Source organism: Barbus barbus, assembly GCF_936440315.1.
Source record: "Barbus barbus genome assembly, chromosome: 17".
NCBI lineage: Eukaryota > Metazoa > Chordata > Actinopteri > Cypriniformes > Cyprinidae > Barbus > Barbus barbus.
The window spans coordinates 5,219,321-5,237,788 of record NC_136745.1 but is presented as its reverse complement, the minus strand read 5'-3'; the positions used below and the strand labels follow the sequence as shown (position 1 = coordinate 5,237,788).

The window sequence follows — 18,468 nt, the reverse complement described above, 5'->3', positions numbered from 1 at the left end:
AATTACTTAAATGTCCTAATTGAACTATGGCCAATACTGGTTTAGTCTAAACCCTGTCTGTGAAACCAGGCCTATGTATTTTAACAGTTTTGTTCAATAAAACCATATGATTTCTTGCTTTTGATACTTTATTTGAACTAATTATTATTGCATCATTGCTGCAGTTATATATGTATTTTAAGTCATTTTAAAAGCTATTGTTTATTTCCAAATTCATTTTTTTTCCATTTTCATTTTTCAGTTTTAATGGTTAAATTAAATTTTATTAATCAGACAGCCTGTCTAATTAATTGAGTTTTACCGTTTTATCTTTACCAAATTCAGTTTTCCATTATTTTCTGGATTCCATTTTAATGGTTCCATTAAATTTTAATAATCAAAAGCATCTCCAATTAATTGATTTTATATTAAAAAAAAGTTTTTTTCTCAGAAATATTTACATTTTTTACCTAAATAAATTCTGGTAAATAACATTTCTGGTAAATGCTCCTTTAAAAGGTGTTTTTTTTATTATAATTGTATTATTAGACTAGAACACGTGGATATGTTGTCTTTCTTACACTATAATACTGAACTTTGATTTCAGTGATTTGGACTATGAGATGGACACTTGCTTCTTGCTCTCTATGTTGCACTTCACTTTTGATTTAAAAACAGGATTTAATAGAAATTTGGATTTCATTTGGTTTAATAAAATATTCTTAAGTAAAATTGTTGATGTTTTGCGGGAAATTAATCGTTTAGATTAATCGATTAATCTGTAAATTAGTCGATAGATTAATCGAAATACAAATAGTCGTTAGTGGCAGCCCTAGTCAAAACCTGACCTGTTGAAGAGAGATGGTGTTCATCCCTCCTGGGGTGGTGCCGCTCTTCTCTCTAGAAATATGGCACATAGTCTTAGAGTTCGTACTTGATTTACTGGGGCCCAGGTCAGGAAGCAGACAGACTGGCTAACTGGACCGTCTGCTAGCCGCCTCACGTCACAGAAGTCAGTTAATTCTCAGCACATAGAGACTCCTTCACCCAGATATCAGACTATAGAGACTGTGTCTTTTCCCCGAACTAGAATATACAGAAAACATCCAAACCAAAGTAAGAGTAACAATTTCATTGATGTTCAACAAATAAAACATTTTACAATACAGAGAAACAATTGATAAAGCTTGGCTTACTGAATATCAAGTCCCTTTCTACAAAAGCACTTTTTGTAAATGATTTGATCAAAGATAATAATCTAGATTTGCCATGTTTGACAGAAACATGGCTAAAACCAGATGAATACATTACTTTAAATGAGTCCACCCCCCAAGATTACTGCAATAAAAATGAGCCACGTCCGAAAGGTAAAGGGGGAGGTGAAACTTGATGATGTAACAGAAACTATGGACTCTCTCTTTTCTAGCACTTTAGACACAGTAGCTCCTTTATGCTTAAGGAAGATCAAAGAAAACAGTCTGACTCCGTGGTATAATGAGCACACTCGCACCTTAAAGAGAGCAGCCCGGAAACTGGAGCGCAGATGGAGGAAAACAAAACTAGAGGTATTTCAAATAGCCTGGCGGGAAAATACCCTATCCTACAGAAAACCATTAAAAACTGCTAGATCTGATTACTTTTCGTCTCTTCTAGAAGTAAACAAACATAACGCCCGGTATTTCTTCAATACAGTCACTAAATTAATTAAAAATAAAACATCAACAGGTGTTGGCATTTCCCAAAAGCACAGCAGTAATGACTTTATGACCTACTTTACTTCCAAGATCGATACTATCAGAGATAAAATTGTAACCATGCAGCCGTCAGCTACAATATCGCATCAGATAGTGCACTATAGATCCCCTGAGGAACAATTTCACTCATTCTCTACTATAGGAGAGGAAGAATTGTATAAATTTGTTAAATCATCTAAACCAACAACATGTATGTTAGACCCTATTCCATCTAAACTACTAAAAGAGCTGCTTCCAGAAGTCATAGATCCTCTTTTGGCTATTATTAATTCATCATTGTCATTAGGATATGTCCCCAAAACCTTCAAATTGGCTGTTATTAAGCCTCTCATTAAAAAACCACAACTTGACCCCAAAGATGATTAATGTTAATTACAGGCCGAGCTCAAATCTCCCTTTTCTGTCAAAGATAGTAGAAAAGGTAGTATCCTCACAATTATATTCCTTCTTAGAGAAAAATAGTGTTTGTGAGGAATTCCAGTCAGAATTTAGACCGTATCATAGTACTGAGACTGCTCTCATTAGAGTTACAAATGACCTGCTTTTATCATCTGATCATGATTGTATCTATTTATTAGTTCTACTGGATCTTAGCGCTGCGTTCGACACTATCGACCACAACATTATTTTAAATAGACTAGAACACTTTGTTGGCATTAGTGGAAGTGCATTAGCACGGTTCAAATCGTACTTATCTGAATGCCATCAGTTCGTAGCAGTGAATGAAGAGGTATCATATTGATCACAAGTGCAGTACGGAGTACCTCAAGGCTCAGTACTAGGGCCGTTACTTTTCACGCTTTACATGTTACCCTTGGGATATATTATCAGGAGACATAGTGTTAGATTTCACTGTTATGCTGATGATACTCAGCTCTATATTTCTTTGCGGCCCAGTGAAAAACACCAAATTGAGAAACTAACGGAATGCATAGTCGATATAAAAACTGGATGACGAGTAACTTCTTACTGCTAAATTCTGAAACAACAGAGGTGTTAATTATCAGACCTAAAAACCCCACATGTAATAACCTAGAACCTAACACTCTAACACTTGACGGCTGCTCTGTCAATTCTTCTTCATCAGTTAGGAACCTAGGTGTGCTGTTTGATAGCAATCTTTCATTTGAAAGCCATGTTTCTAGCATCTGTAAAACTGCGTTTTTCCATCTCAAAAACATATCTAAATTGCGACCTATGCTCTCAACGTCAAATGCAGAAATGCTAATTCATGATTTTATGACCGTAAGGTTAGACTATTGTTAAGCTTTATTGGGTGGTTGTTCTGCACGCTTGATCAACAAATTACAGTTGGTCCAAAATAGAGTCCTTACTAGAACCAGGAAGTACGACCATATTAGCCCGGTTCTGTCAACACTGCATTGGCTCCCCATCAAACATCGTATAGATTTTAAAATCTTGTTTATTACTTATAAAGCCCTGAATGGCTTAACTCCTCAGTACTTGAGCGAGCTCTTATCACATTATAGTCCTCCACGTCTGCTGCGTTCTCAAAACTCTGGCCATTTGATAATACCTAGAATATCAAAATCGACTGCGGGTGGCAGATCCTTTTCCTATTTAGCACCCAAACTCTGGAACAATCTACCTAATACTGTTCGGGAGGCAGACACACTCTGTCAGTTTAAATCTAGATTAAAGACACATTTTTTTAACCTGGCTTACACATAACACACTAATACACCTCTATTATTCAAATCTGTTAAAGGATTGTTAGGCTGCATTAATTAGATCAACCGGAACCGGGAACACTCCCCATAACACATGATGTACTCGTTACATCATAAGAAGAATGGCATCTACACTAATATTTGTCTGTTTCTATTCTGTTTCTCAGTCCGTGTCCGGATCAGATGGTGGATCGGTGCCGGGAGATGATGTATGTGGCCCTGATCGTCGGCGGAGGCCGGACACCTGGATGAGTCCCGGGGGCATATCCCCAGTCACCGTAGCCACCCGATCCGGTCCGTATCCAGTCCAGATGGTCACTGCAGTCACCAGATCCAGTCCGTATCCAGATCAGATGGTGGATCAGTACCCAGAGACGACCTCTACAGCCCTGAACGTCAGCGGAGACCAGGATACCGAGATGAGCGCCAGAGACAGATCCCCAGTGAGAACCACTGGAACAAGTTGAGCCCTTACAATCTGACTTTGCTGCAGTTGGAATTGAACTGCTGGCTCGTTTGGCCAGAGGAGAACTGGCCCCCCGACTGAGTCTGGTTTCTCCCAAGGTTTTTTTCTCCATTCTGTCACCGATGGAGTTTTGGTTCCTTGCCGCTGTCGCCTCTGGCTTGCTTAGTTGGGGACACTTCATTTCCAGCGATATCGTCGATCTGATTGCACAGACACTATTTAAACTGAACTGAGCTGGATGATGACATCACTGAATTCAATAATGAAATGCCTTTAACTGAAATTTGTTTTGATGGAACATATGATCTTTTCATTTTACATTATTGACACACTATTTTCCTTTTTTAATATTGTGCAGTTGCTTTGACACAATTTACATTGTTAAAAGCGCTATATAAATAAAGGTGACTTCACTTGACTGAAGCAGACTCTGTTTTATGTAGAGGATTTCAAGTAGCCAGTGGTTCTCAACCAGGCAGCTGGGACTCACTAGGCAGCCTCAGCAAGCCTAGCCAAGAGGGCAAGAAGTAAGTCTTAAATTTAAGTTTATATATATATATAAAATATAGTTATATTTATAGCATAATCTTTATTACAACAACAAACAAACAAACAAACAAACAAAAAACACAAAAAATAAAGATGCACAACATTAAACTGACATTACATTTTTTAAACTTTATTTAGCATGTGTATTAGGGTGCAAAGCTTTATACAAAAACACCACATTGTGCGCCATCTGCTGGTGCACCTTGGGTAAATGTTTTACATCTGTAACAAGTATAACAAGTTTTGATTCATAAAGCTTTTAATGCCATGTCTGGCCCTTTACATAGAACCATAGTTAAAGTGCAGTTGTTTATTTATTTACTTATGCCATTTATGTAACACATTCAGTCAATTGCACTAAACGTCTTATAAAAATTCCCTTTATTTGGAGTAATACTGTTAATACTGTATATTTGTAAAAGAGATCTTACAGACAGCAGACTAAATAACAGCTACTTCATTAGGAGCACCGAGGAGGATGTGTTTCACACAGTGTCCAGCAGAGGGCTCCTATAACCATGTTAAGCATGTTAACATTTGCTGAGTATTACTATATGTTTGTGCACATACATGGATTAACTTGCTGCTTAGTTGGTGTTATAGATAGTTGAACATTTGCAGACATTTCTCCCCTGTTTGGTCAAAAAATATGCCTGTCATATCACATATTTTAATGGTGGTCCCTTTATGATTTATCTGTAGTTTTATGATTGATCTGTTAACAGTCGTTATCTTTTTTGTTTTTGCAACAAAAACATGTTTCCTATTCAACAGTCGTCTTTTAAGTTGTATACTGGATGGTGTCCTGGCAGAAGATAGCCAGTGCCTTCTCCATTTTTCATCGGATATTTTCTTAGTCTAATGTTCTTTAAATATTTGAGTGTGAATGTGCATGGTCACGAGGTTGGCTCCTTATTGCAAGATCCAGCAACTTATGTGCATTAATAAAAATAGTAAAGAGGGTGGGGAAGTGGTCAATTTCCTGCTATGATCAGCAGAGATAACCCACAGGGTCAAGAGTCAGCCTCTGCAAACAGAGCACTGAAAGGTTAGTAAAATATTTATTTCCTCAATACATTTTTGTGTAGTTTTGTAAAGAAAGACTAATAAGAAATAGAAACCAGTTTTAAACGTCATAGGTCAGGTTGATATTCCCTTTACCTAGAGGGCTTATGAAGAGGCACTTTTGTTGGAATTGGCTCGCTGGGCTGCTTGACGCCGACAGTGCAGGTAAACATAAAGAGGGTTGATGAAGGCCAGGAGACTCAGAACGGTCAGACCAATATTCACCTAGAAAAATCAATTATTACAGTTCAATCAACACTTGATCTAAAACAGGAGCTTTTTGAAATGTCAGAAATTTAAAAAAAAAAGTTATTTTGTGTTTTTTCTTGATGGGTGTGTGAACAGAACATAACTGTTATTAACAGTTTCAAACTTCTCAGAAAAATTATGAAAAAATATGCTGAACCTATATGTGCCAAAAAATGCCTTTCATTGCTTAGGACTAGAGGACTTCAAAAGATAAACAGATGTTTCTTATTCTGAAGCTGACTCCAACCTTTTTCTTCCTAAGAAATGGAAAAAAAGGTTAGCCTATTCAGACTTGAATAGGCTAAAGTTAGATAAACAAGTCCCAAGGAAAGACAAAGCCATAGAAATAAATACAAAAAAAAAGCAAAGCAATAAACCATAATCAATGTTTTTGGGAATATATCTGCAATAATCACACACACGATGAAAGCTAAACCATGATCTCCACTGGAAGGTTATAATACAGTTCGGTCATTTGCTCACATACTGTATATGTTTATTTTGTTGTGGTCATATTTACTGTTGTTCTGTGAAATTTCACAGGACAAATCCTGTCATTTAAATAGGAATCAACATAATCAGTAATTTCATGTGAGAGCGAAAGATTTTGCAATGAGTTCAAGTTGGATTTTCTGCATTGAACGTGACTGTCAGTCCTTGTCTTGTGTTTCCCCTCCTCCTGTGCCCATATTTGGCCTTCCTGTTCCTGTCCTCGTTTGTCTCCATTAGTTTAATTAGTCCCTAGCCCTGTGTTTTGATTAGTCCACACCTGTTCCGTATTTCCCTGTGTTTATAATCCCTGTGTTTCCTAGCCCCTGTGTCCGGTCTTAATCGTCAGTGATGTTCGTCTCTCCCCAAGCTCCTCGTCTCCTTGTGTGTCTCTCTCCTAATAAATGTGATTATTGGAACCCTACGTCTCCTCGCTCCTTGTGTCCCGAGAGGGAACGTGACAGAAGACCGGACCAACAACAACACTATGGCTGAAGACAGGCTTTGGTGTCTGCGGCAGGATGGTCGGGAGTTGGTAGAGTATGTTGAGGAGTTCCTTGAGCTTTCCAACGAGGTGAGCTGGATTGACGCCTCACTCGGTGTGTGTTTTCGGTTTGGGTTGGACAAGGATGTCATCAGCTGCGATATCCCCACGTCCAGTTTTTCTCTTATCGGGCTGATAAATTATGTCCTCAATGTACATGGCATTGATTTCGAAGTCGAAGAATGTCAAACTGATCTTCGTCCAACCCAACCCGAGAACAACCCGGCCTCACCAGCTCACCGCTCGCCAGGACCCTCCACATGCCCTGCCAAATGTTCCGGCCACCCCACTCTTCCCAGCACTGCTGCTGTCCTCAGCCCAGAGCACCCGCGCAACCCCGCGCGTCAAGAGCGCCCTCCTGAGTTCCCGCTGGTGCCGTCCAGCCCTCCTGAGTTCCCGCTGGTGCCGTCCAGCCCTCCTGAGTCCCCGCTGGTGCCGTCCAGCCCTCCTGAGTCCCCGCTGGTGCCGTCCAGCCCTCCTGAGTCCCCGCTGGTGCCGCCCAGCCCTCCTGAGTCCCCGCTGGTGCCGCCCAGCCCTCCTGAGTTCCCGCTGGTTCCGCCCAGCCCTCCTGAGTTCCCGCTGGTTCCGTCCAGCCCTCCTGAGTTCCCGCTGGTTCCGTCCAGCCCTCCTGAGTTCCCGCTGGTTCCGTCCAGCCCTCCTGAGTTCCCGCTGGTGCCGTCCAGCCCTCCTGAGTTCCCGCTGGTGCCGTCCAGCCCTCCTGAGTTCCCGCTGGTGCCGTCCAGCCCTCCTGAGTTCCCGCTGGTTCCGTCCAGCCCTCCTGAGTTCCCGCTGGTTCCGTCCAGCCCTCCTGAGTTCCCGCTGGTTCCGTCCAGCCCTCCTGAGTTCCCGCTGGTTCCGTCCAGCCCTCCTGAGTTCCCGCTGTTTCCGTCCAGCCCTCCTGAGTTCCCGCTGGTTCCGTCCAGCCCTCCTGAGTTCCCGCTGGTTCCGTCCAGCCCTCCTGAGTTCCCGCTGGTTCCGTCCAGCCCCGCGCTTCCAGAGCGCCCCCAAGTGTCCGCGCTTCCAGAGCGCCCCCAAGTGTCCGCGCTTCCAGAGCGCCCCCAAGTGTCCGCGCTTCCAGAGCGCCCCCAAGTGTCCGCGCTTCCAGAGCGCCCCCAAGTGTCCGCGCTTCCAGAGCGCCCCCCAGTGCCGGCTCCACGCACGTGCCCTCCAGTGCCGGCTCCACGCACGTGCCCTCCAGTGCCGGCTCCACGCACGTGCCCTCCAGTGCCGGCTCCACGCCCGTGCCCCCCTGAGTTCCCGCTGGTTCCGTCCAGCCCAGCTCGTCAAGAGCGTCCCCAAGTTTCCGCGCTGCAAGAGCGCCCCCAGGTGTCCGCGCTTCCCGAGCGCCCTCCCGTGCCGGCTCCACGCACGTGCCCTCCCGTGCCGGCTCCACGCACGTGCCCTCCCGTGCCGGCTCCACGCACGTTCCCGCGGGTTCTGTCCAGCCCCGCGCTGCAAGAGCGCCCGACAGAGTCCGCGCTGCAAGAGCGCCCGACAGAGTCCGCGCTGCAAGAGCGCCCGACAGAGTCCGCGCTGCAAGAGCGCCCGACAGAGTCCGCGCTGCAAGAGCGCCCGACAGAGTCCGCGCTGCAAGAGCGCCCGACAGAGTCCGCTCCTCTGTGGCTCCCAGGGGGGAGCTTCCCCAAGAAAATTTTGGGGGGGGGTAAGAGGGTCACAGCCTGTGTGGCCGGGCCAAGGGCCAAGGCCACACGACCCGAAAAAAATAGGCCGTGGCTTCCCGAGTCCCCTGACCCGCCCTGGCCTCCCGAGTCCCCTGACCCGCCCTGGCCTCCCGAGTCCCCTGACCCGCCCTGGCCTCCCGAGTCCCCTGACCCGCCATGGCCTCCCGAGTCCCCTGACCCGCCATGGCCTCCCGAGTCCCCTGACCCGCCATGGCCCCTGGAACGGGCACCGCCCTGGAGGCCTCCAGAGCGCCCACCCCCCCTCCCCATTGGATGGTGTTAGGCGTGAGGACACGCCTTCCGGAGGGGGGCGTAATGTCAGTCCTTGTCTTGTGTTTCCCCTCCTCCTGTGCCCATATTTGGCCTTCCTGTTCCTGTCCTCGTTTGTCTCCATTAGTTTAATTAGTCCCTAGCCCTGTGTTTTGATTAGTCCACACCTGTTCCGTATTTCCCTGTGTTTATAATCCCTGTGTTTCCTAGCCCCTGTGTCCGGTCTTAATCGTCAGTGATGTTCGTCTCTCCCCAAGCTCCTCGTCTCCTTGTGTGTCTCTCTCCTAATAAATGTGATTATTGGAACCCTACGTCTCCTCGCTCCTTGTGTCCCGAGAGGGAACGTGACAGTGACTTCTGACAAGAGACAATGGACATTTTTTTTGCCAGTGAAGTTCTGCTAATGTGACCTCACCTTATCACAAAATGCACGTACGTGTGGGAAAGACAAATTAAAACATTCAGAATCTTACATAAAGAGGGTCTCCACCCAGGGGTCCTTTAATGAGGGTGAAGCAGGGATAGTGGAGCAGCGAGACCACAGCTGAGAGAGCCATCACCGCTCCAAATAGCTTTCCGAAGTGTACGGATGGAAACCTGAAAAAAAAGAAAGATTACCTTCGCAAACATATTCACAATTATACATAAATACCCCAAACTCTTTTCTTTTACTTATGGATGCAAATCTTTGTGAAAAATAAGTGTGTGCTTGTATTGAATTGTATTGCAGTTGTATTGAATGTACACTTATAGTGTACTTCAAATCTTAAAAGTATATTTTTAATAAACTGTAATTGGAGGTAATCTAATATTAATTAAATAAAATGTCTAGTTAAGTGTTTTACTTATTTTAAGTCATTTTTAATTACCATTTGTCATGCTTTAAAGAAATACACTTTCATTTGTTGACTAAGGTACTAATACACATGCAAATTACTTGATTATAATTTTAACCTGTCGTGTGTTATTTGATATTACAGTTAAAGTGAATATATTTCAAATGCATTAAACTGCAACTTCATTGTTACTATTGTTTAATTACAAATATAAAGGTTTCAATAGAAAGTACATTAATGTACTGTATAGTTTACATTAATGACAATAGAAGTAATTATGAAATTACATACTTAAAGTAGATATACTTAAAGTCCTACTTAAGTGTGTCAGTTCATATAACTGCATTTAATATAAATTTAAACTAGAATACATTTTCATTTAATTGTAAACAACATGCAGTTAAGTGTCTGAACACATTCAATTCTGTTCACACTTAAATGTATTATTTTAAGGTATATTATTTTTGTACATTTTTTAAAAGTATGCTAAAGTGTATATCTTCTTCACAAGAGTAATATGCATCTAAAATTAATTTCTTAATACTGCAGCCAATTTTTTATATATATTTTCTTTTGGTATTTATCAACTAAATAAAGTCACACAGGTTTGGGTTTGGACTATTTGGGTGGACTATCCCTTTAATGTTCTTATGGGCCTGTGATGACTCACGCCACACTGATGAAAGCAACGTTTCCTCCGTAGAGGAAGGATCTGTTGAGGACTTGCAGGAAGAAGGTGAGGTACTGCAGAGGAAGGATGGGGGTGGCGGCACACACTGAAAACAGCACACACTGCAATGCCGTCAGCGACAGAGACAATATGGCTGCCTTCAAGTCTGCCTCTTGTTCACTTTGTCCTGTATAGCACAGTATTTTACAAATTAATTTACATTGTCAGAAAAATAAGTGACTTTTGTAGACATTTTTTTAAACATTAAATAATTGGCTTTTGTGTTCTCATTGAACTAAATCTATTTGTTGCAATATTATTTATATGGTATATATGATCAACAAACAATATTAAATAAATACTGATTTAAATTCTGTAAAATCATTCTTTTTCTTTTAAATTCTTCACGGGGTGGGGAAAGGATTTTACTATTAATTAAATAATAATTAAATTTTACTATTTATTAAAAAAAATTAAACTCAGTAGTAAATATGAATATTATTTAATACATTTTAAATAGTTCTTCTGTAAATAAATGATTAAGTCAAATCAAACTTACTAATGCCTCCCCAATCTAATTTGCGTAAAAGATGTTGTGTGGCGAATCCGCATTTTAGCAGATAATAGCCTACAGTGTGTCTGTTGCATAAATGGATATTCAGCATTTTTTACAAAGTACTGCAGATAAATCTGAACCTAAGCAAAAAAAATACAAATAAATAAATGCCATGCTTGATGACTATGACCCAGACAATCTCATAAAGGTGATTCAAATAGCGGCTCAGTGTTCTACATTTATGTCAGGAATTTAATAAATGCTCTTTTTGGTCTAGGGAGTGAGTTTTCTCATATAACGAATACTGAATACTTCCAAAACAAACAAAGAAAATTAGATTTTTCTTATGGCCCTAAGGAAATGTGTGCATTTATGTGTTGACCTGGTTCTCGCTGCTGTCGTTTGTGGCGGTCCATGATGAGGCCATTCCAGGGGGCACACAGGATCCCACACAGCTGAGTAAATGCAAACGCATTTGTGTATCTACTGACTGTGAGCAAAAACAACATGACTGTTCATAGCCGAGAAAATGACGAAAACTCAAGCTCATGAGTTTTCACACATGTCACAGTCTGAGCCTGTTGGTATGTATATATCTATTCATACTGCTCAAAGGCATGGCTTCACCTGCCCATAAATAGCTGGACATGAGGATAAAGAGACTGCGTGTGTCTGTGTTATATGTGTGTGTGTGTGTGTGTGTGTGTGTGTGTATGCGTGTGTATATACCAAGGCCTGGGTCTCCAACAGCCAGATGATTCAGCATCGGGTTTAAGGTCCCGATGAACAAGTAGTGTCTCAACTGCATCACTGAAAGCCACAGCAGATGCCACAAGAAGAGCCAGGAAAGCAAACAGCTCCTGAAACTACGCTCTGACAAAAACACATACATTCATAGTGTTGATACACTTCACAATGAAGTATTAGTAAAAGTAAAAAGGGGAAGGAACACGTAATGCAAGTGCTAAATCAGAGAGCACTAGCAGAGAAAATAGAGGACAATAATGTTGCTGTCGTTTCAAGCACATTGCAGCTTAATCTGATCAAGCACTTAGATAGGAAGTGACTATAAGATCACTAGTAAAGGCATTGTAAAAAAAATTCATTGCATCCTTCAGTTTACAGAAAATGCATGATAATACAGATGGTAAAATTGAAAACCAAATGTTAAATCAAAGTTCATCATAAGTGGCCTGTCCAGAAACAAAATTAATTGCATAAAATATAATCATATGTGATGTGTCACGCAGGGACTGGGAATGTCTTTTTATTATTTTCCACAATAAATTCTAATGCAATTCATTGATTTACTTGCAATAAGCATACATTTGACAGTATTTTTCAGTAAAACTGCATATAATGTGATCGTATTGTCACCATATATGATAAGGTAACTTAGAGTAAAAAAAATCATGTGTTGACACTTTTTTTCCTGTTTTTTTTTTTTTTTCTTTTTCAATAAACAATACAGGCCTTTTTACAGTGCATGTTACATTGCAGTTTTTATGTTTTAGTCTCGTTTAGCTAAAAACAAGCTTAAAATGTGCGAGCTATTTCGACAGTCATCTTTATACTGCAAAGACATATAATAGATCCACATATGTATTACAAAAAGGTGTGTTTAATGGCACCACACTGTGTTGAACATGTCCTTACCCATTTTGTCAGTGTTTTGGCCTTGAGGAGAAGTCTCTTTAAATGACATTTCCTCTTCAGCCTGGGAAGTTTGGATGTTTTTCTCTTCGACCTTTGCAACTGTATAATCCCGAGTCCCTCCACATTTCATCCTACCACAGTAAATAAGAGACAGACATGGGAACATGGGATAGAAACATATCCAGTATAGACAGTGAAGCATAAAGTCAATCTGTGAAGAACAAGCATTCTTAATACCATCATTCTGAAGTAGGTATTTCACCTTTAAAAAAAAGCAAGACAGAGGACAAAATTCTCTTGGTGTTTGTTGTTTTCCTGCAGGCAAATTTCTCATATTGTTTGCAGCTAATACAAATATATATATATAAAAAAACTCAGCTGTTTCATATGCAGCTGATATTCTCCAAGAGAAGGCACTCATATCAGAATGTTTCTGAAGGAAGAGGTGTTGAATGTGTTGTTTACCCATAGGTGTAGTTCTCCGGAAGCGGGTATGGGATATGTGTACGAGGCATCAGCACAAAAGTCCGGAAGAGATGAATGACACTGCAGCAGGCCAAGAAGAGGAAAGACCCTCGTAGAGAGACTCCATCCTCATAAAGCAACTGAAAGAGATAGATGTGACCATCATGATTCAAGACTTCACCAGCAATCTTATCTTGCTCTCCAGTGTGAGGTGTTTTATTTGCCTCTTACCTTGATGATGAGGAAAACCACAGAGGAAGAGTCAAAGGCTCCATTATACAGAGTGATTATAGTGGAGCGGTGAGTGCCAAAGAGATTCCCCACCTAAAGAGAGCAGATGAGATTTCTGCTTGATCATACACAAAACATTCTATAAGAGTACATTTCATTGTGAAATGGTTCACATAATGAAAAACAAGAAAAGGGAGTATTTCTTGCTCTTTTGAAATAGAAGAGATTTATGTTCCGTGTGGACATATGCTTTACAGAGAGGTTGGTCTGTATTGGACACAACAGCAACACCACTTGCCTTCATAATCACTTCCCATGAGAAAAGGGTAGCCAACCATAACAAAGTCTTCTAAAACATGACATTTCATTCTAAAGGTCAGAAACAGACAGTGTTGAGGATAAAGCATTACAAGTAACACAAGTTCCATTTGCAACAAAAAATTTGCTTTTGTTATAAAAATACTACCTTTACTGTCTTTATGTTTGGAGTCCCATATAATTATGATCTGATTATTTTCCTTTCAGATTCTTTCAGTACTCATCTGATTTGGTCAATGCTTTAACCCTTCTAGCAAAGTATGCATGCATTTAAGACATGTGACTGTTATCCATTATACTGTAAACTCAATAGCAAATCACAGAAAAGATCATTTAAACAAGTCCAAAATTCATAGCCTTCATTCGTGTTTCTCAGACACCCCAAACATAAGTAACGGAACATTTTTCATGGTGGATGTTTGACCAAATTTCTCAAGAAAATTTCTTTATAATCAATTCTCAGAACACCTCGTACCTCATTGTTACATGTTTTTGAATTCTTAAAAAAAAGCCTTGGCGTCTCATCGTTGAATGAAGCACAAGCTCTACTCTCCAGCACAATGGTGACCCACAAAACTAACTAAACAGATCTCTCTTGTGCAAAAACACATTAATACAGTTCAGATTAATATTTACTCTCCTTATCAGTAAATTATTTTGCATAACTTTTTTTCTATGAACATTCACTAATATTTTAGTGAAATTAACTTGCTTTGTTTGGTAAATCTGACTGTTATATTTTACAGTATATTACTGTTTTTTCCTTGAATTAACGATAATCTACAGCAGGGGTAGGCAACGTCGGTCCTGGAGTGCCACTGTGCTGCAGAGTTTAGCCCCAACCCTAATCAAACACACCTGAACAAGCTAATCAAGGTCTTCAGAATTACTAGGGTTGGAGCTCAACTCTGCAGGACATCGGCACTCCAGGACTGACGTTGCCTACCCCTGATCTACAGGCAGCTCTTGTTGCCAGCATGTTACTGTTTTTTTTTTTACAGTTGGTTGCCGTAAATTAATTACAGTTTATAACTGTTAAATTATGTTCCATGCTCTTTTTTGTCATCTTACATCTTTAATTCTTTAAACCCCACAGCAAAATCCTTAGTTTTAAATGAACACTTATAATGTGTCCACACTACAGAGTGTTAAAGTAGCACTGAATCAGTGCTGAAGTTAATGAGATAATTTTGTGATTAATTAAATGATGATTGTGCATTATGATGAACACCTGCTGTTAACAAACAGAATCGCTGAATGAAAGAGAACTACAACTGACTTCAGCCACAGCCTTAGATGAAATCAACTGAAAGAAAAAAAAGACATTAATCTCTCAAGATCTGATTAAATAACTCCTAAAAACAGCATTACCAGTTTCACATTACTAACCGGATTGACTTTATTTCTGTCAGACGTCTGCAGAATATTTTATAGAGAGTTAAAGATGTTTTTTTTGGGTTTTTTTTCCACTACCATGATGGTGATCAGCATCCTCCTTTAGTTGGGTTCTTTAACCATGACGTTTTAACATTAAGTTTTCTTTGGCTGCTGTAACAATGTGCTTTTGAAACATGTTTGTTAGAGGAAAAAAAAGAGCCAAAGAAAAAGTAATTTGGTATTGTTGTTTATGGATTGATAAAATTAATTGTTCTCTTATTCCTGGTATAATTATTTTTTTAGTGTCTAAGTTTGCCTTCCAACATGAAGCTTTTGACTGTCTCTATTGTTGAGATGTATATGCTAATTCTTGATGTCTCTCTTTGAGTGTAAATGACATAGTAGTTCAAACTGTTTTAAACCCAAACTGTTCTTAAATACTTCTTATGTTCTGGTTGTCACAACACTGATCAATCTCATGCTGTAAATCATTGGAAAAATCAAGAAATATAAAACAGCACTCATATAATTAGACTCTAAGCCAGTCTACGAAAAGATGACTATTAGAGAACGATAATGACTAAACAGACAACATCACCTAACTGACCATAGCATTTTTTGCATGATTAATTAATCTTAAAGACAAAGTTACAGCAATAAAACAAAAACTGACTCAAAAGTCAAGGGTTAGGAGCCCAACTAAAGCAAACACTGATCTCCACAATGGTAAGGTCAAACAAAACAATAAAACATCATCACCTAAACCTCTGCTGATTCTCAATAAGATCTTCTGTAGATGTCTGACAGAAATAAATTCAGTCTGGTTAGTAATGCGTGAAGCTGGTAAAGCTGTTTGTTGAGTTGTTTAAATCTTCAGTTGATTTCATCTAAGGCTGTGGCTGAAGTCATTTGTAGTTCTTTTGTTCGTCTTGTTTCCCTTTCCATTAGTAATTCTGCTTGTTAGCATCAGCTGTTGATTAGTGTCTGAATTAGTAAACTCAGGTAGGGAATAGTGAATGTGGGTGTAGGGTGTGATTTGAAACAGCCTCTGTGTGTCGACTTATTCACGATATATAGCAGCAGGCTACTTTCTCGAAAATGACAAATATTACCCAGAATGAATTGCTTTAATGAAAAACAGCTTGTTACTGTCAAAATTTGGCTGTTTTTTTACAGCAATTTTTAGCAGTGCAGCATGTGAATGTCAAATCAGAAAGCACCCTCATATCCTGAGAAAAGCCAGTGAAAAGCATTTCTGAAGCAGCTCATGCATTTGTTACTACATACCAAGCCTCACAGCATGATGAAATATTCAATACCTGTATGTTGGTCACCAAGAACAGAATTCCTCCCACAGTAATGAAGGACAGAGCAGGGAATAGGAGGATGGAGTTCACTGCAGGAGTGAAAATCGGTTATGACTATAAGCAAACTGAAATGTATCAATATACCAAAGGTCAAATAAAGACAAAAAACTCTATTTACCAGGACTGGAAAAGGCTATTAACAACATTCCTGCAGTGTAAACCGATCTGTAAAGTAAATCATAACAAGAGAATATGAGAGTGGTTAAATATATAGGTGACAGAGCCTACTTGATGTTTTCTGTGCCCTTCTGTCTCAAAACTTATGGAAACATAATGTTAGAGTTATTACAGATTTAGATTTATAAGCTGAGAGATAAAGTGTCCCCAAAAATATTTGGACACTTAAGCCACACATAAAAGTTTGGGGTCAGTAAGATTTTTTAAAGACATTAACACTTATTCAGCAAGGATGCATTAAATTGCTCTTTCGAAATAAAATAGATTTATGTGCTGTGTGGATATTTGCTCCACTCAGTCCTACCAAATTTCCCTCCTTCCCTCAGCTACGATATCACCCCTCTGTTATCACACAATCTCTTTACTTTTTCACAAAGCAGAAACGAAAGTCTATTTTAATACACTTCCCTCCTAATTGCTTTTGAGGCACAAACATATGCATAACAGGAGAGTGAACAGTGGCTGTGATGGCTTGTGGCTGTGATATTGGTATGCAGGACAGGCATCTTTAGCCAGACAAATACTTTGTCTATAGCTAAAGCAAATCTGACTTACATTCCCAGGAGCCTGGCAACTGTGGTACCAAAGAGGTCAAACAGGAAGCCATTTGGCAGCGTGAGGAAGTTGTTCATGAACGATGCAATGGTAAAGATGAGTGAGAGCTGCTCATCCTGTCTACTGCAATCTAACACACAGCAAATGTTAAATGTACTACACAGTTTCCACAGCTAGACATGCATACACAGCGCATATGTTTGCATTTTCAACTGACCTTCAATAGCAGTTCCATTTATTGTGGCATTCACACATAGACTTCTGAAGTAGCCTTCTGTCTTGAGCACAAAAACCAACGATGCCCAGCCAAAAACAACCCCTGCGAACCCCAAACACTCCACTAACCCAGATATCAGAGTAAACCAGGACCGTACCTTCAACCCGCATCCCTGGCAGCCAAACATCTTGCCTCTTTCTCTCTGCTCTCTTCAAACTGTTTTAGAGGTTCTCCAGTGTCCTTGAAAATAATTAAAATGTAATTAATTCAGCTTTATTAAGGAAACTTAAAAAATGTAAAATGAGCAACAGCAAGACACATGAATGCGGATGCACACTTACTCGTAAATCTTCAACTCCTTCAACAAAGTGTACAGACATCCACTTATCCCTCGCTTTCACTTACTGTCTTTATATGGACCTCTGAGTTTCTTTTCCCTCCCATTTTTACAAATCCCTCCTCTTATTTCCTTCTAGGACACTCTCAGCAGCAGATGTTTGTAAGCATTTAATCCAGCACAGATCTCAATAACAGAGCAGTTTTTTCTTGACAGACAGAGCTTGTTGAATTCTGCATCAAACATTTTAATATAACAAGATCCCTATTGATCCTTATTAAATGTAAAACTAAAATTGTAAACAAGTATACACATATACACAACTAAATAACAAATATACAAATATACACAACTAAAACACATTTTAACACATTGTGTGTATAAATTGAAGTTGGTTCTGGAAATTGGTGAGCTGTTATATAGCCCCCTTTAACCCTTTTACAGTTGAACTGATTTTGAGAGGAACAAGTGAATGAACTACTGAGAGCACTGATAAGCTCTGAAATACTGGTTTGTGCCTCGTTCTCTTGACTTCTCAAACACACATTCCACATTAAAGCATGAGATAGCCTGCTCTTAGCAAAAATGCCACAAAGCAAGATTTTTTGTGGAAGTTTTGTAGTCGGTTGAGAAATAGACTGATCCACACCCAAATACGAGCTCGTCCCTAGTCATTCAGCACAATGGATCATGACTGTTAACCTTATGATTTGTTGGTGTTTCTGTTATTTTAGAACCTAAAATAAAAAGAACAGCAGAAGTTAAATGTGTGATTGGAACTGTGAAAGTACAATTAGAATCTTATTCTAAACACTGTTGCATCACTCAATTGAAAGGGAAGCACAGAAATAGTGTGTCGTGTGCCAATCACAAGACCACCAAAAGATTTCCTCTTATGTATGATCATCTACGTCAGACTCCTCAAAAATGTGAGTTCCATGAGCCAAGGAAGGTCTGTTTTAAAAGAT

At 40.0% G+C, this 18,468-nt stretch overlaps 1 protein-coding gene across 2 annotated transcripts; it reads right to left on the bottom strand.

Moving 5' to 3' along the window:
- Positions 1-4,549: 4,549 nt before the first annotated feature.
- Positions 4,550-17,569, bottom strand: LOC306883328 (equilibrative nucleobase transporter 1-like). 2 transcript variants are annotated; one of them, XM_079438509.1, is made up of 14 exons: positions 17,505-17,569; positions 17,164-17,403; positions 16,947-17,076; positions 16,333-16,379; positions 16,167-16,243; positions 13,153-13,245; positions 12,922-13,061; positions 12,457-12,587; positions 11,530-11,673; positions 11,183-11,290; positions 10,245-10,431; positions 9,212-9,335; positions 5,601-5,729; positions 4,550-5,466 (listed from the first exon to the last, which is right to left on the bottom strand). In XM_079438509.1, the coding sequence occupies exons 2-13, from the start codon at positions 17,348-17,350 to the stop codon at positions 5,610-5,612; spliced, it is 1,488 nt and encodes a 495-aa protein (XP_079294635.1). In that variant the 5' UTR covers positions 17,351-17,403; positions 17,505-17,569; the 3' UTR covers positions 4,550-5,466; positions 5,601-5,609. The 2 variants fall into 2 exon arrangements, with proteins under 2 accessions (XP_079294635.1, XP_079294636.1); XM_079438510.1 differs by having other exon boundaries at positions 17,321-17,403; positions 17,505-17,552.
- Between the last annotated feature and the right edge of the window lie 899 nt (positions 17,570-18,468).

Bases quoted from the DNA above. Each gene is read 5' to 3' on its own strand.
- LOC306883328 (XM_079438509.1), bottom strand. From the start codon at position 17,350: ATGTTTGGCTGCCAGGGATGCGGGTTGAAGGTACGGTCCTGGTTTACT. The intron at 16,380-16,946 runs GTAAGTCAGATT...TTTACTTTACAG, and splicing joins GTTGCCAGGCTCCTGGGAAT to ATCGGTTTACACTGCAGGAA. The intron at 12,588-12,921 runs GTAAACAACACA...TTACTGTGGTAG, and splicing joins CCGGAGAACTACACCTATGG to GATGAAATGTGGAGGGACTC.